This window comes from Tamandua tetradactyla, chromosome 19 (genome assembly GCF_023851605.1).
Source record: "Tamandua tetradactyla isolate mTamTet1 chromosome 19, mTamTet1.pri, whole genome shotgun sequence".
In the NCBI taxonomy this organism is placed as follows: Eukaryota; Metazoa; Chordata; class Mammalia; order Pilosa; family Myrmecophagidae; genus Tamandua; species Tamandua tetradactyla.
In genome coordinates this window covers 45401770-45424210 of record NC_135345.1, presented here as the reverse complement: position 1 = coordinate 45424210, position 22441 = coordinate 45401770, and the positions used below count along the sequence as shown (strand labels likewise).

At 37.7% G+C, this 22441-nt stretch overlaps 1 protein-coding gene across 2 annotated transcripts in view; it reads right to left on the bottom strand.

Moving 5' to 3' along the window:
* GRXCR1 (glutaredoxin and cysteine rich domain containing 1) overlaps nucleotides 1-22441 on the bottom strand; it is a 142448-nt gene that overhangs the window by 87064 nt on the left and 32943 nt on the right. Inside the window, exons 1-2 of one of the 2 annotated variants that reach the window (XR_013166053.1) lie at nucleotides 9100-9159; nucleotides 434-543 (exon numbers count right to left, since the gene is read on the bottom strand). Coding sequence is in view for 1 of the 2 variants with exons in the window: in XM_077137129.1 (XP_076993244.1) it covers nucleotides 301-543 (243 nt within the window). In the remaining variant the exon portion in view is untranslated. Of the gene's footprint in view, nucleotides 1-300; nucleotides 544-9099; nucleotides 9160-22441 lie in introns of those variants that run through there. The other variant, XM_077137129.1, reaches the window with a different exon arrangement.

Genomic DNA, 22441 nt, shown 5'->3' with positions numbered 1-22441 from the left:
GTCCTGCACTTAATTATTTTTATACTATATGTCAAGTTTTAAAGTGCAGAACTCAAGTCAACTAAATACTGTTTTAATGTATTCCTATTCAAAAATGCAATTTCACGCTGTCTTTATCTCACCTGGCTTCTGTAGGGATGAGCACTGCCGCAGCACATTGTTTGGGGTGGAAATAAGTGTTCCATCACTTTAGTTTGAGTTCCAAAAAAAGGACAAGTGTCCTGTAGCTGGGCCGCAGGTGGATCCCTATCGACACCGGCTGGGCAATGACCAAAATATCTTCCCTAGCTGAGTACTTACCCCAAGATAATGGCCATCGATAAACACCACTGGGAGGGACGGAGCTTCAGAAACTCGTTGGCATCGTTCATCTAATTCCTTTCCATATTCACCGTTCAGAGCTATGTTTTTCTCTTCAAATTTTACTCGATGGTTTTGGAAGATCTTTCTAACCAGTTCACATCTTTCAAAGGTTGTCCGTACCACACGAAGGCAGGTAGTGTAAATCACTACCCGATCAAATTCTAGGTCAGTTGAAGGTTGCTGAAGGGAAAACATTATAGTGTAAATCTGTTTGCATTTACTTTCTAATATATTATTATTTTTAGGCAATTAAGCTTCAGTAAGTGTCTTATACATTAAAGGCATGCAATAAAAGTTGATTGAGTTGCCGAGTTGTCAATTCTAAGACATAGCTTTTTATATTAGAACATCTGTAATTGGGGATAGGGACACATATCAACATAATTTAAACATATAATTTACTTGATGGTATTTTTTTTTCTTTCTCAGTGGCACATCAAATAATTGCATATCTTAAAATTGATGATGTCTGACATGGGATACCATGTGGTGAAATAATGAACGACTAAATTATCTTTCTTAAGATTTGTAGATGTTGTTCAATTACTACATCTGTCTCTTAAGCCCAAAGTAAATTGTGCTGCAGAATATTCAAAATTAGCATTTAAACAGTCAAAAATTATAATTCTTCTATTTATCAATGTTCCGAATGTTATAGTCTTTTGAGCCACAATTCCCTGGGAATAATAAGTCCTTACATCATTGGATTGTTCTGGGTTTGGTAATATAAGTAACATATGCACATATATTTTATTGAGTATTACAGTGAGAAAATTCTGCCACAAGGTATAAAAGTTTGAGTGGCTCAGACAGAGTGCACAGAAACCAACATCAAACTTGGAAGGGAGGGTCAAAGCCAGGCAGGAAAAAGAAACAAGGAACGAGTTACATGTACCAGAGGCAAGCAGCTATTGAAAGCAAAGCAATGGGTGGACCATGGTGCCTCAGCAGGCAGAGTTCTCGCCTGCCATTCTGGAGACCTGGGTTTGATTCCTGGTGCCTGCCCATGCCAAAAAAAGAACAAAAACTGCTTTACATGAGAAATCTTTTAACATTTCCTGCTAAATCAGAAATCAGAGGCTGCTTTCCTGGGAAACCCTGCCCAGCACTGCTGGAATAAGCTAAAGTTCACACCAAATAGGTCCAGGTATCATCAGGAAAGTCCCTATCCTAGCTTATCAGTCTTACCTGAAGGACACTGAACAGAATACAACTATACCATGAGACAGGGAACATGTGAGTCTTCACATGGGCTTCAGTTGTTAAAATATACCTGCACAACTTGCAAAACACCTCAAAACTTGATCGGAAACCATTCCAGGAGGCCAAATTCTAGAACCAGCAAATAATACATTATGCTCCACCACTTTGCATTAAATAAGACCACTCTGTTGAGATGCAAACATAAAGACGGTACTAGAAAGGTCCAAAGTCATGGAGATGGCAATACAATGGTCTCTACCCTCCAAGTGAGAGAACTTTTTTTCCATGAAAAATTTATTAAAGATGTGAGAACTGTTTCTTCCCTCAATAGAGTTTAGAGTTGAAAACCCTGGAGGGGCCAAGGAGGTATCATAAATGCTAAGACAACCCAGGAATAAGAGAATTATTAGGATCAGGCAGGGAGAGTGTCCTTAAAAAGAGAAAACATCACTTGGCTCTAGGCAATTGTTGGCCCCACTGTTGACAGACAGACAGGATTATTTTAAATAGAAGCTCAGAATCTGAAATTTTATAAGAAATTTTCCTGATTTCCAAATGGATGCATTGACTTTAAAAATGTTTTTACAAGACCATGTGAACCAATACATCTGAAAGCTGAATTTGGCTTCTAGACTGACTGTATATGACCACTGAGGTAGAGGGAACATGGACTTTAAAACAGGTTACACCTGGCTCTGTCTCAGACAGCTGGGTGTCTTAGGAAAGCTAATGAACTACGAAGCCTTGTTTTCTCATCTACAAAAAGTGATAGGATCAATAACTGCCTGACAGGTTTGCTGAGATTGAGAGAGAATATGAAAATATCTCATTGTAGGGCTTGAAATGTAGTATTATGCTAAGTTAGTGCAAAAATATTCCACCTACATCAAGGAATTCCTAAGATTAAAAAGACAAACAAAAGTAAGTCATTTGAAGCATACAAGGGTAATTAATGGCAAAGGGAGGAGGGAATTATTACTATGCTTTGGAGTAAGAATCACTGATCTTCAGTGGGAGCAAGCAAGAGTCCAAGAATCTGTGGCTCCTGCTCAGTTCACAACGATGGGCAGTCAGGGAATCAAGGAACTCAGCAAAGATCCTGCAGCTTTGGGAAGAGCACCAAAGTTCTATTTTTGCTGATCATGGCATCTGTGCAATTAGGCATCTTTCCTCTGGCTACAAAAGCTGCCATAAGCATATTTGGTTCTATCAAAATATTCCACTTCTTTCCATAGCTACATTTACTTCTGAGATATTTAATAAGAAATACTCTTTCCCCATTTATAGAAGTGGGAATATTGAAAATTGGGCCATTCTGCTGCCAACACTAACAAACTTCCACGGGATTGTCACCTCTATTCTTAGAACAAATGCCAAGTACTGCTCTTCTGCACATTTCTAAGACACACTTAAAAAGTAACAAGTTGGACTCCATCAAGTGGCCACAGTGGATGCTGTCTAATGCAAAGGGAAACATACATATTCCTTACCTGTGGTCAAGAACCAACTTTGCCTGGAATCAGTTGTTCTCCAGCAGAGGTGCATATTAGAATAAACTGTGGAGTTTTTTCAAAACCCGGTGCCCCAGGCTCAGTCCACACTAATTAAATCAGAATCTCCAAGCAGAGGACCTAGACAGTAAAAATTTTAAAGCTCCTCAGGTGATTCTAATGTGCAGCCACGTTCTAGAATTGGTTAGATACCTACTGGAAATGCAGAAAAGCAGGCTTGCCCCAGACCTACCAAATCAGAATCTTCATTTTAATAAGACCACCTAGGGATTTGGATGCATGTTACAGGTTGAGGTGTCCTTGTGTAATCACATAGTCAGCTGGATTTAGCAGAAGACCTGGACTTCCATCCCTGTAAAATATTTACTAGTTATTCACTCAATCATTAGAACAATTTATTTATTCTAATGCCAAACCTGGTGCTAGGCACTAGGTATATATTAGTGAGCAAACATTATAGTTTCCTATCAACATGGAACAAATAGCTTAAATTAGGAAAAAAAGTTGCACAACTAAATATAGGATCACATTACAAGCAGTTGAGGGCTGTGAAGCAAAGGTACAGGATGATCAGAGAGCAAATGGTGGGAGTGCCTTCTCCTGTCTTGGAGGTTGAGGAAGTATTTTCCGATATTTGAGCTCGGGTTGGAAGAGTAAGGAGTAGGAGAAATTAACTAGGGAAGAGAGTGTAAGGGGGAATATTACAGGCAAGGGAACACCAAGTTCAAGGTCTTGAGAAAGGAGTGTACACAGCATCTTTGAGACTCCTGTAAAAAGGCCAGTTTGATGAAACAAAAAAAGAATTAGAATAGTACAAAATGATTCTGGAGAGGTGGGCAGGGAAGATGTTTTGTTGCACTTGGTTGCTGATCTAAAGTATGAATCCTTTAACGTAAACACAATGGAAAATTCTTGAAGGCTTTTAAGGAGGGTGGGAAGGATTGCACAGAATCGGTTTACATTGTGAAATAGTAAGTGCAGTCTGGCCAGTGCATATTTTGCACAGGATGAGTACCATTAGTGGCACAGTCTGAATGAATGGTGCCCGCAGGGTTGTGTCTTCCATAGTTTGAGCATTCAGTCTCTGTGGCCTGCAGACTGAGATTAAATGTGGGGCAAGCTCAGGGCAGGATGTATGGTCATATATTACAATAGGCTATTAAGTAAATGTTCTAAAAAAGATCTCATTGCCCAGCTTTTTGGTATGGTTTGAAAAATAGTTTTCCTAGGGGTAGAAGTAGGCTGGATTTTTCTCAAGGTCTTTTCAAGTTTTATTATATGGATTTTGAAGTGATATTGTCTTTGAAGGAAAAAAATATGTATTTGCTCAATTTTCTTTCCCTCAACAGAATGGTCAAAGCATCTGACCAGAAATCTAAAAATAGCCACTCAATGGTTATCTGTCCCTCTTCTCCCTTCTAGAAGGTTACCATGGGAATAGCATAATGAAGGATGGAAGAATCTGAGACAGCACTGAGAAGACGCTGGCATTTGCAGCCTGCTTGTTCTGAGAGACCTAAAGGCTATTAAAGGCAGTCCATTTCTTCCTTTTCATTGATTAAAAAAGATTAATCTTAGAGATGCCCTGAAGCCTCACAGCAACTTGCAGCAAACTCAGACATGTTGGAAAGGCATAGTATTGGCTGTAATTGAAACGGAAGACCAAATGGCCAATGCATATGCTCAGCCTGTTCCTTGCCCTGCAATATCTCGTATAAAACAGCAAGTTCAGTTACCTGGTCATACTTGGGCAATCTTGGAGCCCTACATCCATTGAAACTGAATGTGGGATTCAAACCAAGAATTAGCACCCACCCTCCCCCATAGAGGATCTGCTTGGAGTAGACTCAGCTCTTCTGGCTGGAGAAAATTCAGTGGGTCATTTTCAGTTGATCCTTTGGCTGTCTAGATTGTCACCAGTTTGAAAACACCTCCTGAAATGTGCATCCTAACTTTGTCCCCTTATGCCCCAAATCAATAAGAACCAAGTGGACTGCAAACATCAATCTTTAGGTCTCAAGGGAAAATAAGAATATTTTGAGTGCTAATAACTACATTCACTTAACCCTCCCAACGACTTGAAAGGTGTTAGCTACTGTCTTTATTTTATAGATCTAGAAGCCTCAGCTCAGAGAGAATAAATGTCTTAGACATTTTAACATTCAACAGGGCGATAATTGGAACCCAGGTGAGCACAATTTCAAAGTCCAGGTGCTTTCCACTGAATCTAGCTGAACCACTGAACCACTACACTCTCCTTAGAATTAAGCTGTTTCCAAACCACAAACCACTGTAGATCTTATTCTTTGGCTGTGAGTAGTTAACATAATTTAAAGATGTTTGCCTCTTTACAAAATCATGCTCCTGCATTTAATGGTAAATAATATAACCCAAGGGATATTTTAAACAATTTTCTTAGCCTAAAATGATTCCTGTGAGATGGGCAAGGTGTAGTGATCCTTTCTCCTCCACATGAAGGCAAAAAGGCAAAGTGATAAGCAAAGAGTCATGCTGTTAAGGTTAACTGGAACCAGACCCAGATATCTTGATGAGCAGGCAATGGGCCAAGCTAGCTCCAGTTACCATCATTTTCAATACAGCAGATGCATGCCTGTGGAAGCAGGGCCATGGGCCTTTGTAAGTATATATATCACTTTCTCTCTCCGTATCCAACTGTGTAAATCCCTATAGTTATATGCCAGCCTCGCTCTCAAATAATTTCTTGAATTTTTATTCTTGTTCTTAAAGTGATTCAAAAACCCACTTTAGCATCATCAGGTTCCTCTCAACTTATTTCCTGGATCTGGTTCCATTCTAACCATATTCCTTATTCAGCTAAGCGCGTGGATGGAAATCTTCTTTGCCACATTTCCCTCCCCCCACTTTGACAACAAAACACAAGGGTGAACTTCTCCATGTATCTGTAAGATACAAATTATAAAAATTAATTATAATAGTGATTTCTTGCATGACTACTGTATATTCATACGCAGTTCTAGGGACTGCAAGGGAGACTTTGCATTTGCAATTAATCCTAGGAGATAAAGATTATTATCAAGAGTTTAAACAAGGAAACTAAGGGTTGAAAATAAATTTAAGGTGCCCAAGTAACTCAGGGATAAAGGGTGTAGAATCAAAATTTGAACCTGGTTCTGTCTCCTAATTCCTTGCTCTTTCCTTAGGAAAATGCTGCATAACCCTCTTGGACAGAGGCAACCAATAGTCTGTACTGTTACAGGACTATGAGTGATGAACTGAATCATGGAGGAACTGTCAGAGGAACCCCCACTGCTCACTCATCCGCTCTATTCTAATTTTGAGTTGAATATCTCCCATTCTATTCTCTTACCCAATTACATTTTTTAGAGTACCTACACTGGATGTATTATGCATACTTATTGGTTTATTATCTATCTCCACAAATAAAATACAACCCCATGAGGCAGACTCGGTTTTGTTCACTAGAACTAAGAACCCAGAATACCAACCGGTGCATATTAGGTGTTCAGCAGATACTGTCTGACTCTGTTGTCCATTCTTATAACTAGAACTCGGTTTGAATCTGCCTCTTAGAAACTGGAAAATCTTGACTAGTTAGCTAAGTTCTTTAAGCTTTTTTTTCATCTGAAACATAGGACACTATTTCTCACTTCATGGGCATTTGTGAGGATTTTTTTGTGATCCATTATAAATACTCAGTAAATGGTATAATTTTTATTATTTTATTATATTATGATTTATTTTTATTAATAATATTATTAATAAATGTTATTGAGACATCTCAGCACCAGCATCAGTACCATCATTACTACAACTAAAAATTCCAAAAGCACAAGTACCATATACTTGAATGGCAAAATGTAACCCTGTGATTACATAATGATCAAAAACTGACTCTCTCAATAACTTATACTGCTATTTACATTTGTTCAAGATGCACCATCAGTTCTGAGAGTGAAAACAATAAAGATGAGCCCCCATAAATATCTTCCTTTCCCAAGTTCAGGTATTCTCTTTATGGCATGAAAGAAATGCATGAGCCCAAATTTTTCGTAGAGTGCTTTCTGTTTTTTGTAATGCTCCATGATCATACAAATAAATGAATTTCAGTTGTTTCCTTAGGAATTATCCATATGTCCAAATCAGCTGCTGAATTGGTCTAGACATAAGCTGAAAAGTCAATGAACCTAATGAATCCTCCCCAGTGGGAAAAAAAAGATGATAATTTTTCCAGAAATTCAGAGACAATGCCGATTTTATGGCAAATTTAAATTCATGGAGATGGAGAGACCCCCATCCCCTTTTAGCCATTGCAACCTTAATAGGAGGAGATAGCTCTGCCAACTCAGGATCAAACTCATGAAAATTTAGATTTTCATCTTCTGTTCAAAAAGCAGAAAATCTGACAATGCTGGTCTTATTGTATTCCAGAATGGAAAAACTAACTGGAGGTTGGCATCAGCTACTCCCTTCAGATGGGGCACGTCTCTTAATGTTGCATGTGATAAATTAAATTCTGTATCCCCTGAAAACATGCTCTTAATCTTAGTCTATTCCTGTGGCTGTAAAACTCATTCTAAATAGGACCTTTTGAAGATGTGACTTTAAGTTAAGGTGTAGTTAACTGAATCTGAACGGATCTCACTCCTACTCCTGGAGGGCTTATTAGAGAAGGCCACAGGGAAAAAGCTACCAGGGAGGAGTAGAAGCTGGAAGCCAAGAGAGTCAAAAGAGAAGGGAGAGGATGTCACCATGTCCACTGCCATGTGACAGAAAAGCCAAGACCCCATGGATCGCTGGCCACCAATCCCAGAAGGTTTTGCTGATGTCTTGACTTTGAACTTCTCCTAACCTCAAAACTGTGAGCCAAAAGATTTCCATTGTTTAAGCCAACCCATTGTACGGCATTTTTAAAGTAGCTATAACTAAGATACCATATTTCATTCCATTTTTTATATCTTGAAAATTTCATTAACATTGTACACACTGCCCCTTTAAATTTGTGACATCCTATGTAGTCCAATATGCCCATACGTACACACTTAATTTGGGAGAAAACGGAAACTCATACACTTCATTTCAACAAAACATTTCTTTATGAGGCAACATGTTGAAGTGGAAAGAAGAGTCTTCTTGAGTCATTGCTATGGCACTTAATACATACGTGAATTTTACAGTTTATTTTACTTTTTTGGGAGTTGCTTTTTTCTTCTCCCACATAGGAAACAGGTATAATCAAGGCCACAAGGGGATTGTAGGATCATATGTAAAGTGCACCTGAAGGCAGATTGTAAATTAAAACTTGATGAATGTGCCAGCTATCATCATCTCCCCAAATCACACAGCCTAGGGATTAGATTCTAATCCAGAAATCTCTCCCTAAAACCACCTTCCTACCAAGCAAAAGTGTCCCTTTAATATAAACTATTTAACATCAGTAGAAGTTGTCACAAATATTATTTGTTGACTTTTAAGATTCTGCTCATTTCTGCAGACAAAACTGATGTCAATATGAATGCCAAAATCACCATATCTGTGATCATCTAATCCCTAAAGTGATGTGTTTACACAGAAAAAAGTGACCAGCAAATAATTATCCTGCAAATGGAGACATTTAGAAATTATAATTTCCTCTTATCCTTTGAAAGATCCAAATTACAAAACCAAAAGAAAAGGGGCTAAAATGTTGAGCATTAACATCAAAATACTAAGTAATTATGAGATAACCATTGCAGGACCATTTTCACAATGCCTTTTTTTCCCCCTTTTACCTTACAAGAAAATTCTAGTGTTTTTTCTTAAAGGAAGAGGCAAGCTCTCTTTTCCACTCTCCTGAGTGTGTGTATGTTTGCTGGTGTGTGATTGAAAAAAAGATAAAATTAATAAAAGATCAAAATCTGCCTCAATTTCTACCTCAAGGAAAACACTTGAATAACCAACTTCATGCAGCCAATCCCATTTAGTGGATTTAGATATGAAAATAATCTACCCTAAGTATCAAAATACCTGAATCTTATTTTACCTTGATACTTTCATAAATTTCTGTGTAGCAAAGTGATCTCAGTCTCCATGGAATTCCCAGAATAAACTGACAACTGAGAGCGGGTGGTGGTGGGGGGGGAAAGCCAGTGAAAACTCAGAAGTTGAGAAAATTTAAACTAACTAGCCTCAAGCAAATCCCTGATTCCCTGAGGCATCCATACTTAACTTTTAGGTTCTTCTGACTATCCTGATGTGCCCGTTAAATATGCTTTTCTTTATATTTTAAATACTATATTCAAGAGAAGTAACTGTTAGAGAGCATCTACAGAAAGTTTGGAGGTTAGTGCAAGTAGTTGATATGCAGGTTTTAAATTCTTTAATCCTATATGGTAGGTACTTGTATTATTTTTACAAATGAAGAAACTGAAGCACAGAGAAGTATGTGGTAAACCTGAAGTCAGAAAACTAGCTAATGATGGAGTTAGGATTGAGTCCCAGTAAATCACAGATCTCAACTATTTATATGGCCCTATTGACTATATGGTCACGTATTGACTCTGTTTGAGCCTATATATACCTTATCTCATTTGGTAGAATACAAGAAGTTAGAAGAACAGATACAGGCTTTATGAATCCTAAAGATTCATAAATATATAGAAACAGTTTTACATAAGATAGTGCCTGATTCTTGTTATGATTTTAATAAATGAAAACAAACTCAGTGTTAAAACAACGTAAATGTATTACCTATTATCTGGAAATCAGCAGATAATTGGTCCAATTGTTTGATTGGACCAAAATGAAAATGCCTGCAGAGCTATGCTCTATTCAGAGACTCAAGGGGAGAATCCATTTCTGTGGCTTCTCTAGAGCTCACCTAAGTCCCTTGGCTGGTGGCCCCTTCCTCCTTCTTTAAAGTGCAGCACTCCAACCTCTTCCGATGTGACATCTCTTCTCTGAATCTATCCTCCCTACCTCCCTTGTGATTGCATTGGACCTACCCAGATAATAAGGGAAAATCTTCTCATCTTGGGATCTTTAACTTAATCTTATCCTCAAAGTTCTTTATTCATGTACAGTCGCATAGTCACAGGTTTCTGAAATTGGGGATGGGGTAGCTTTGGGGGCGGGAGGTACAGTATACCAAAGATAGATTTTAAGGTACTAGAATCAATGCTTTAGGGGAAAAAGGACTTCAAATTATACCATCTTAATAAAGCAGAAAGGGGACTGGAGATGATCTAGTCTAACTTATATGGCAATGTCAAGAATACATTGAAATTTCTGCTTATCAGACCGGATCTCTGCCATTGTCTTTATCTGCAAGCTTTACAAACATGCCCTGAGGGTAATTCTACTAAGCTAGGTGCAAAGCTCCTTGTTGTTCTAAGACCTTTGACACAATCACTTGTGAGTAGAACTTTCTCCAAAATGCTACTTGAGAAATGGAAAAGGTATAAAAATGAAAGTGCATTGCAGAAAGGGAGAACTGCCTGTTCTTTTTCAATTTAGTGTCTGTCATCTCTCTTTTCCCTACTCATTTCTATCTCTTATCTGGAAATTTGCTTTATTACCAGTTGTCAAATAAGCCTTAGAAATTACTATGAAAAACGAACACAAAGCAAAATCAATAAGAGGGGTACTCTGCCTTATAGAAAAAGAAAAACAAAACTGAAAACATTTAAAATGTCCACACAAAGCTGGAAGTTGAATTTGCCTGTGTGTTCCACAAAGGAATCATCTACTCTATTCAACTCAGCTTCAAAGAAAACAAATAAATAACCATACGATTTCAAAAGCAAGAAATGTTGCCTTCTCATCTCTTCTGTAATTGCCTCAAATTAGGTTGCCTTAGTAAAAGCAACCAAATTTTGAGGCACATGAATCCTGCACAAGTGGATGTGTGGAGTAATACTCAAAACCTTGAAAGCCATGTTTTTTCTAGAATATACTATGCTGTTTTTGGATGACTGAAAAATTTTGGAAAGTGCGTTTAACACATATCGATTGGATAGCCAAATAAGAAATGAACACAGGTGTTTTTTAACAAGAATGACTATACTGTTTTTTTTCAGAAGGAAAAAAATAAAATTACTTCTGGAAATATTTTTCATCAGGCTTTGCCTGATTTTATACCAGAGTGCCTTACCAGAGCTGATTTAGCAGATTTCAGAGGTTCATCCATTAGGAAAGGGATCCAACTAAATTATTAAATGAAACAGTAAGTCTCATTAAGTAACATATTTTTTCATGAAAGGGCACTGATCAGTAACCCAGTCAACACTAGAAAAAGAAAAAGTGTTTATTGGCTGAATCTATGTTCCAGGCACTATGTCAGATAGTCTATTTATTGTCGCTATAATCCTCACAGCATACTATACAATAGATATTATTCCTTTTTCACTGACAAGGTAAATGAGGTACAGGGAGATTGCTAACTTGCTGAAGGTCACAATATCATGAAACGCATGATTGGCATATATATTTCTCTTCGGCTTATGTAATAACCCCATTTCTTAGATGTCTGATTGCTCCTTCACCATGTTCATCTAGGGTCACTTTATCTCCTAGGTGGGTTCTTGGGCTAGTCCCCTGGCTTTATTCTTCTCTCTGGACCATTTCACCAGAAGTTTCAACAGCTACTAAAGTCTGATGAACTCCCAAATGTCTATTTCCAGCTCAGACTCCCTTCTTGCAAGCCTGAAGAGAAGTTCGGCTGTGTATAACATCTCCATTTGGTATAGCCTATATTCAGGATGTCTAAAGCTAACATAATCTTTGCCAATAAATTTACTCAACTAATTGCCTGAAATCTGGGAGTTAACCTGACTTTTCCAGAACTATCCCTCACCACTTCCCATGACCTATAAATCAAGTAGTCCTATCACTTCTTCTTTGTGACTGAGTGTCTCTCCCTCACTCTGTCCTCACACCTACTGTCCTAACTCATTATTTCTCACCTAAAATACAACAGCTTTCTTACTGGCCTCTTTGCCTCCAAGATAAGCCTTTTCTAATCCATTCTTCTGAATTTTATTTTTAAAAGTAAAAATCTGATCGTGCCATTCCTTGATAAAACAATAATAAAATAATTGCCTCCTGTAGCTTTCAAGATGAAGCTCAGCATACTTAGCCCAGAAGGCCTTTTTGATGTGGCTCCCACCTCCTTCCATACTTTTGTTTCCCATACCACTCCCCACCATGCACCAATTATTTATTCAACTAATATTTAAGTACCATCTATGTGCCAAACATGCCAGGCACACCAAACTGCTTGCAATTCTTCAAAGCATACCATGCCCTTTAGTGTCTCTATACATTCATTAATGTAGTCCCTATGACTGGAATGCATTTTTCTTCATTGTTCACCTAACCACCTCTCAAATTCAGGTCAATCAGCCTATTTCCAGAGAGCCCCTCCCACCATTCCCTTTACTGGGGATTGTATCATGTTCCCTACAACATATGTTCAAGTCCTAAGCCTGATCCTGTGAGTATGGACTCACTTGTAAATGGGATCTTTGAAGATCCTATTAAGTGAGGCCAAATTGAATTCATCAATGTGGGCCTTAATCCTTAAAACCAGAGGGCTTATGAAGAGAGAAAATTTGGATGAAGTCACCAGGAGCCAGAAGTGAGAAAACAGAGAAGACAGAGAAATCGCTGTGTGATAGAGGACAGCCATCACCAGGAAGCTACTACTCTGGGAGAAAGCATGGCCTTGCCAGCATCTGGATGTTGATACTTTTAGCCTTTTCAAAGCTGTGGGACAATAAATGTTTGTTGTTTAAGTCAACCCATTGTACACTGTTTGTCACTGCAGCTCTGGAAAATTTAGACACCCTAGAAGCAAACAAAATTTGGACACAGAAGTAGAGACCAGAGGAGATAATAGAAAAAGACAGATCTCCATGTGACTCAGGCAGAGACTGCACCCCCACCAGGTCTCTACAGACTTCAGAGAAAGGATGGTCTGCCAAAACCTTGATTTTGTCTCTTGGCCTCCAAGACTGTGTGACAATAAATTCCTATTATTTCAGCCAACTAGTCTGTGGTATTTGTTATAACAGACCTGGCAAACTAAGATACCCTTCAATAGAATGTGGGCTGCCCATTTTCTGCACACCTTCCAGCATTTACTTCATAGCCCCTACTCCTCTTCTATCATGAAACTTATATTCTTCCTGAGATCAAAAGGCTTGTGTTATTCAAATTTGCAACCTTTATACATTTACTCTGAAACATTATCATAGGCACCAAGCACATGCTTCTTGAATAAATAATGAACTTGAATTTGATCCTAAAACTGCATGATTCTAAAGCATGTGCACTTTCCACTATAGTTTAATAACACAATATGCTATAATATAGAGGAAAATCAAGATAAAAGAATAATCCCATAGGTGATTTCTTAAATCCATAAGTAACAAAACAACAGAAACCTTACAGAATAACACCAAAGCAATTGTCACTTAAGGAAATATTTTCAGTGCAATTTTTTCTATCTCATTGACAAATTTTTGATAAAATAGTGATGATTATTTTGTTCTTAACAAAATACCTGAGGTGAACAATGTACGTTGTTGCTGTTGTCCCATTATTCCAATAGGCATCTACCGTTCTAATAGGATTTTAGAGGCTTGCTCCTGAATAACTTGAGACCATAATGCAGTCCTAATGCAGCAGACTGAGTGTTGCACAGCAGCCAACTGCATTTCCTGAACCACATGATGTATTCAAACAAATCAAAAGAATTCTTTATGTTGTCTTCATTTCATCATTTAAACCACATTCGGAGACAAAAGGCCAATAGCTTGTGTTTACAATTAAAATTAAAGAAGGTTGAGATTTAGTTCAATTTAAAACTGATTTTATAAACTCTGGAGAATAAGACTGTGAAGTGGTGCTCAAAAATAGATATTTGCGGGAGGATAGGAGGGATTAAAACATGTTAAACAGCTATAAACAGAAATTGGAAAGGAGAGCACCATTATTCTTCATTTTTCTCCATTAAGATGTGGTTAAATGCTTGTGCAGAACCATTAGCCATGCCTTAGGAGAGCCTAGCAAGATACCCTTTTATTATCACCACTAGTAGCATCTACTGATAGAGTAAGCAAAGAGTCTATAAGAAAATAAGCAGCTTCTATAGAGACCAATTTCCAACGTCAAACCTTTATGCCATGTCATTTCTTCAACCAAAACTGAGAGGAGGAAAACACCTTTCTCTCTGGTTGCAAAGCTAGGAGAACACAAAGATGCCAGCCATGGTTTTGCCACCACTGCAAAATGGAGAAGAAAGAAAAGAGGAGAGAAGCAGAAATGAATGACAGAAAGGGTCTTGACAGTATTTCCCCTTTCATTTTCATTTCATTTCATTTTCATTTTCATTTTCCATCTCTATCCCTGCCATAGTCAAGGTTTACTTACATGAGTCAATAAATTAATTCCTTTTTCTGTGTTTATTTGGATCATGTTTCTGTCATGACCAACTGAAGACTATATTCAGGAATCCATGAATTTTGTTGATGAATTTTTGCTCTCTGAAACAAAAACCTTTCTAGAAATAGTTTTTATTCTAGGTGGAGGAAGGTGGAGTTTTCACATGCTTGAGACATAAGTCCATCTCTATACTGGTGCTTCTCCTGGGCTTGATTAGAATGAATGCAGACCTCAGGAATGCCTTACTGACCTTTTTCTAGACTTCTGGTGGTCGTGGTATTAAGAATTTTGAATGCAGAAGTAGAAAAACTAAGCTGAGAATCCCATCTCATTTACTCTGGTATGGATGACCTACAAAAAATTGATTTCAATATCCCTAAAATAGATAAAACTTACCTACAAGCTCTTCTCATCAAGCTCTTAGATGTATCAAATAAAATGGATTGCATGCCTATGCTTTGTACACCCATACATAAGTAACTACCATTCATTACTGGCATTTCCCAAGGCTCAATTCTGAAACTCTGATATATTTTCCATAATTTCCATCCTAAACGACTACCTATTTGATTACCTTCCAATGGCTCCCAGGTTCACATTTCTCCTCCTTTCTTCTTAACTGAGCTACAGTTGAACAGCCTTCAGGTTAAAATCCTGACACAACCTCAAACTCAACAAATCTAAAGTCAGACTTTTCCCCAAACCAATATTCTCATAGCCTTACCTCTCAAATTTGTGTATATTCTTCTTCTACTGAATTTTGAAGCTACCTACTATATATTCCTCTGTATTGATCAGATGCAATCATAGACCAATTTCTATTAGGGTGGTGTTCTTATAAATTTCCTTTGCTCTCCTACTAACGCCATGCAATTCCCAATGTGCATCACCTTTTTTTTGCCTTAATTACTATACCCTAACTGATCACCATGCAACTCCCAATGTCCATCACCCTTTCCCTCTATTTATTACACTCCAAGTGAATCAGTTTGAATTTCTCCCCTCTACAATCTCTCCTCTCTACCAATGTCCGAATAAGCTTCTTAAAACCTTCCTCCCAGCAACTTCATGATCTCAAGTAGCTTTGATTTCATGCTTCATAAAATCCTAACTTCTCCACTTACCTGGCTTGTAAACTTCTGTATACTCTGTTCCAAACTTTTTAATTTGCCCTTACTTTTCACCATTCCTAAATATGTTCCCATTAGAATGTTTCGCTGAGGCAAGAATCTTATTTATCTTGTTCCTCACTAGTACTTTTGAGAAGGATTTATCAACCTCAGCACTTTTGACATTTTGAGACAGACAATTTTGTTCAGCAATGTTTTGGCCACTGTGTAGCAGATGCCAATAGCAATGCCCCAGTCATGACAATCAGAAATGTCTTCAGGCATTTCTACATGTCCTCTTCAAAGCAAACTTACTCCTGTATAGAAGCATTGACCTAGAGCAATATATGGCATGTAGTAGATGCTCAAAAAATATTTGTTGAATGAATAAATGAATGTACATTTTCTACAGTCATGCCCTTGCTCTTGTTTTTCAACAAATCTTTTATGTCCAATCCTATCTTTATGGCTTTCACCTGTTTCCTCTGCCAGGGATGCTCACTGAGCGACACCTAACCTAAAACCCCCATGGGGTGCTTACTAAAACTAGATGCCCGGGACCTTCCCCTGGAGGTTCTGATTCAGAGATCTGGTTGTTATGATTTTTATCTTTGAAAAGTACCTCTAATGATTTGAATGGTTTTTAAAAGTTTGGGAATGAACATTGCTCTTGCAGTCAGAACACCAGTGCTCCCTTCCCAGGACAACCACACTATATAGGTGATTATGGGGAACTTAACTTCGTGGATATAACTTTCCTCCTTTAAAAATAAGAACAATCATGTTTCATAAAGCATCAGCGAGGATTAAAGGAGATTATATTTTGGAAGAAGCTAAGATGCAGATAGATAGTGTCAGAATATTTTCTTCTAATTTTTAAACCCAACTCTTTCAAAGATAATACAAACAGATATTGATTGAGCTGTGTGTCTGTTACTGTGCTTAGTGATCTCCTTATTTTATCTGGATTATTACAACTCTGCAATGTGTTTTAATTTTTTAGAAAGATGTGGAAGCTAAAGCTAAGCAATATAAAGTGGCATACCCTAGATCACATAGCTATGATGTGGCAAAAAACAGATTTGACCCTGGTACCCATATCTACCAAACTGATAATATGAAGCATTCCACTAATATTGTCACCTCCCAGCCCTTTTTGTGCTTTTTTGTCTTCCTCTTATTTTCAAACACCCTCCTACTATTCTCTTTCCATTTAATCTATGATTCATTATGTCATTTATTAATGACATTGTGTGTGGCATGTAGATTGTGAGCAACTTTGAAAGCAAAGTTCAGGTCTTCAAGTTTTTTATAATTGCATTATCATCTGCTCCTGAAATAAAGCTGAGCACAGGGGGAGAAACAGAGAAGAAGGGAGAAGGAAATGAGGAAGGAAAACAGGAATGGAGAGAGGGAAGAAGGAAGGAAGAAAAGAAAGAAAAATGGAAGGGGAAAATCTTCGAAAATTCCTATAGCAGACAAGATATAATACATTGTTCCTCAAAGCGTGGTCCAAGCTCACCTTCATGGAAATCTCTTGGGTGCAGATGCCTGGCCCCACCCTCATTGATTCTGATGTATTAGCTCTGCCTATGTAATAAGAACCTCAAGTAATTCTTATACACACTCCAAATTGTGAGGCATTGAAACTTGAAATCTAAGTTTTCTTGCCATAAGCCTGAATTTTTAAATGGCATGTTCTATTTGTGTCCCACTGAGAGTAAACAAACATTCTACTGGAAATATAACTATTCGTATGACTGTCAGTTGATGAGACTGTCACCCTTTCTCATTTCCTCATTCTTACTGAAAGGAGAGTTCCTAATTAAAACCTCCCACTGAACCAATGGGGACTCAGATTCAGGTACCTACACCATCTTATTACAGTTCTTGATTCTGTAAAAGAATTTTAGAAGAAAGATAGGGTGATAGTTTATTTTAAAAGTCCCATACATCTTTAAATCACTCATCTCAGTTGAAATGGACTTCAATTTTCTCATCTTTTTCTAGTTGTATATAGTTTACATTGCATCCATTTTGCCAGGCCTAGATTATTCAAAATTAAGTATACCATTTTTCTTTCTATTATATTTTGTAGAAAAGATTTCATTGTTGTTACCATGCCTACTACCAGGAATAGTTTCCTATTATAATGCTCTCATCCCACATAGATAATTTTAACTTTACTCCCTCTTTTAAAGACAGCACAAGACAACACTTGTGAGAAAATTTTGAAATAAGAGCTCAAGTGGTGGTTTTAGTTTTAGGTATATACAAAATTAATAAGAAAAAAAGCCACTAGATGATTTTCCTAGCTTGATTCTTCTAAGATTAAAAAGAAAATGGAATATTGTCACATACCTTAAGAATGCTTGCTTTTTGTTTTTGTTTTTGTTTTCCAATAGGGGATAATTCTGTCATCAAGAATTTTTACACTCTCCTCACTGACCACTGGCATATCATGTAATATGACTGGGCCACTTTAGGCTCTTCAAGTCTTTAAGCAATTCCAATTAAAGCAGACATAATTATGGCATAATGAGGATACCATTCACATGGGAACCAAAAATCCTGGATCCTATTTCTAGTTAGTTCATGACTTTTTCCCTTCATGTAATCATTCTAGTAGAACTTATTGACTCTCTATTAAATAAGAAGGATGGACTATGTCAAGAACAACCATGTTTTTTTTTCTCAGGAGCTAAAAAAGTAAAGCAAAACAGGGAAGTAAAATAGTGGTGTAATACAACAGGGATTAAGCTGGGCTCTGCTTACCTTGAGTAGAAATTGCTGTAACCATAAATTTGTAGGCACACTTAAGTGATAGGTGTGATGAGTGTCTGAGAGGCTTAGTGTGGACTGACATGATAATGTGAAAATCCAAGAGGCCACTGTCTTAGGAGCCCCCCACTCTTTCCTGGGTTTATATTCTAGAACCCCACCATGTTCTCACAGGTAAAGAACCCAGAACAATCTCCCCATGGGAGGGGAAGAGTAACCATTGTGAAATATGCCAGAGTCTTCACCATAACAAAGACCTATTTGCCAAAATCTTAGAAAAGTTGAGTGATGGGCATTCCTCCCACTCTAGCCCCTTCTAGACTTCTTGCATCAAAAAAGGAGGAAAAATTAATCAGCAAGGATCAGAACTTCAAGGAAATACAAGACTGCAGGCATGGGAGAGGGTAGGAAGCGTAGACATAAATCTATACCACTTGAGAAACACTTGGGAAGATCACTGTGCAAAATGACCAGGTCCATCAATAGACTAAGATTTAATCATGAAATTATGAAATGCTCTCCTCTCTCACATCTTACCTCAGCAACTGGGCTCCAGTATAATGCCATGGGTTACAGATGAAAGAGCTTCAAGGCACAAACTATCTCTGAGAAAGAGTACGTAGGGATACCCAAAGTCAGTAAGGAGACAAAAACAAGGATGTTAGAGGAATCTGAAACTTCTGGTTCCTAAAGCTACAAAAAACATTAAATATAACCAATTCCTAGCCAAATTGGCATAAATACTCATAGTAAAGTATAAAATATAAGTATATAATATATAATATAATTTTATATATTATAAAATATAATATATAAAAATATGCCTCAATTCCTATTATCCAATACAACATACTGGGTTTCAAAAAAAATTGCAACACATTTCAAAAGCCAAAAACAAAAAACAAAAAATAAAACCCACAAAAACAAAAACCGCAGTCTGAAAAGACAAAGCATCATCAAAACCAAATTCACATATGACACAGAAGTCAGCAATATCGGACAGGTAATTTGAAATAACTATGATTAATATGTTAAGAGCTCTAATGGAAAAAAGTAAACTAAATACAAGAAAAAAACAGGCAATGTAAGCAAAGAGAAGGAAACACTAAGAACAAATCAAAAGGAAATACTAGGGATCAAAAACACTATCATAAATGAAGAATGCTTTCAGTGGTCTTGTCAATAGCCTTGACCTGGCTGAAGTACAGGATACTAATTTTAGCATATTATTTATGTGGCTTTTATTCTTATAAAGTTTATTCACACAGAAGGTCTAATACATGCATGGAGAACAGATAAATAGAAACTTTAAAAAAACAGAAGCCAAATTTAAAAAAAGAAAATTTTGTAAAGTGATAGGCTAAGTGCAAGACTGAGAAAACAGGTAGCATCCCATTAGCTAAGATGGAGAAAAATGTGTTCCCACATCTGTGTGAAACCTCAAAATCCTTTCTGCAGTAGTTAACATTCTTAAGAAATGATATGAATCCTATGTAAATAAGTCCTAATCCATGTGTTCAGGCATAAAAGGAGAGATGACTGTGTGAGTGTATGTGTATGTGGCGGGAGTGATAAATGCAGAGGCAAGGTGTTAAATTGAATTACCATTTTCCACATTACAAAATTGCTCAATACCTCTCTTTTGTTTATTTTCTCTATCATCAAAATGGAACTCAGGATATGCTCAACTGTGTTTTTTAGTTTGTTTATCTATGATATTCATTTCATACATATGTAACAGGCATATAAAGGAGTCTGAACTCAGCATAAATCTATTTTATTTTTTCCATTAAACTGCCCCTAGCTGTGCTTTACCAAATTCGCCTTTCCCATTAAGAGGGGCTTCCGTTAAAGATTCCATAACTTGTGAGCTCTTTCTGATTTAGAACAGCCTCATTTGGATATTTAATAGAGTACTACTAATTTTAAAACTTCAATCTGAAGCTCATAGTAAAGTTTTACTGTCAGTCCTCTATGTTCTGGCCACATCTCTCCTTGGTTCTCACTCACTGGAGTGAAGGAAGTAGAGCACTACAGTCTGCCTTTACTTCTCTTTTCTTGTTCCTTTTCAGAGTACCAGCTACTCCTTTGGGGCGGTGAGAAGGAAGAAGAGGGGAAAAGGTCAAGCATGTCACATCACTGCATGAGCATGCTGCCATCTCCTTGAAGGATAACAACAGTTGTTCTAGCTACATGACAATGGACAGATGGGTGTAGGTACTGACCCTAACAGGCTCCAAGCAGCTTCCCCTTGATTTTGGCAGTTTCTTGGGAGGTATGAGAATTTCTTCCAGCTGACAGCCATCTAGACGCAGGTAGCATCCCTCTAATTCATGTGCCTCTTACTACCCCATAAAGCACTGGTTCCAGCAAGAACTACTATCCAGTCTGACTTCCCTCAATGTCCCAACATATGGGAGATCTCTCTTTCTTACTTATTGTGAAAAAGAGAATAGAAGTGGATTGGGCCTTTGCTTCCTCTATGCTCTCCATATCATCTCTCCCTACTTCTCTTTCCCTATGTTTTAGTATTACATTGGCAGGATTAGAAGATTCTCTCATGAAATACATGTTAAATAGTTCAATAAATGGGCAGTTTTCCCTTCTTAGAGCCTTCCTAGAATGATAGATGACTCTCTTGTCCCCACTCCCAACCCCATCTCCTTCCTTAACTTAGGAAAGGGGAGACACTAGCCCCCTTCTTCCCTCTCCACCTCAAAGTATAAGGTGGTGGTTAATGGAGGAATAAGTTCTTTCAAGGAGCTAGGCAGACCCAACTGCTGCCAGCTCTCTAAAACTCAAGGGAACTTAATCCTCTTAATCTTATCTTTGCTCTTGGCTTCAATACAAGGGAAAAAGTAGGCAAATTATCATTCCCCAAGTAAACTATAAACACTGTGTGGGCAGAGATGCATCATATATTTTAGGCCATAACATAATGCCCTGCACATACTGCCACTCAAAATTTTTCAAGCATTTATTCTAGAGCCATGTGTTGATTCTTTTAACAATATAGCATAGCCCTTGCACCTTGAAGATGTTCTCTTGGTGATGATGATAATTAAACTTTCTCCATCATACTTTACAGAGCAGAGAGAGGTTTTGATCTATATTAGTTTAACTTTGCCTTAATAGACTTTGACATGTTCTTAACCATGTTTCAAGCTTCTATAAGCAAGAACATGGCCTCCCAGCTCTCTAATCTCCAAAAAGGATGGAAAGTTGAAGGAGTGGGTTAGAAACTTATTTGATGTCCCAAAACAGCAGTACCCCAAATTCTAGAACAGTTCCTAAACCAGAATAGACACTCAATGTATTTTAAATGATGGACTGATAGAGCAGCTAGAGAAGAAACTATTCATCCCACATGGCAACATATTAAAGGGTTTCCTGACCATTGTCTCACCATTTGATGTTTGACAGTATGTTGGAATGGAGCCCTTTCTGTCTTGGTTTTCACTGAATCTTTAAAGGTGGAAATAAATAAATAAGTTCCCAAAGATCCCAATATCCTAATGGGATATGCTCTACAATGGGTAAGCAACAAGGTACATGAACCAGCAACAAAAGCATCACCTGAGAGCTTGTTAGAAATTTAGAATCCCAGGTACCACTCCAGACCTACTAAATCAGATCTTGTCTGTTAACAGACTGAGGAAGCAATCTGTACAGGCCTGGTGTAAGTACTAGTATTGCACACAGCAAGAGAACAGTCATTGAAAAGGTCCAAAGGGGATCTTGCAGACAAATTCACAAAAGTATCCCATGAGAGGCAGAATCCGCCAGCTCTGGAAAGGTGAAACTCCCAGAGGATATCATCACAAGATTTCATTTTATCAGCCATGTAAGGCTTCTCCTCCCCTACCAATTAAAAAAAAAAGAAAAACTAAAGAAGCCAGAGTTAGTCTACTGAGTGACAGAGAAAGCAAGGTGAGGAAATATAGAAACCCCACATACTCTACTCCACTCTGCAGGGCCACCAGGCTAGAGAGACACCCAACTGCAGGATGGAAGAAACTAACTTTGAATGAAGTTCAGAGTTTTGATTAT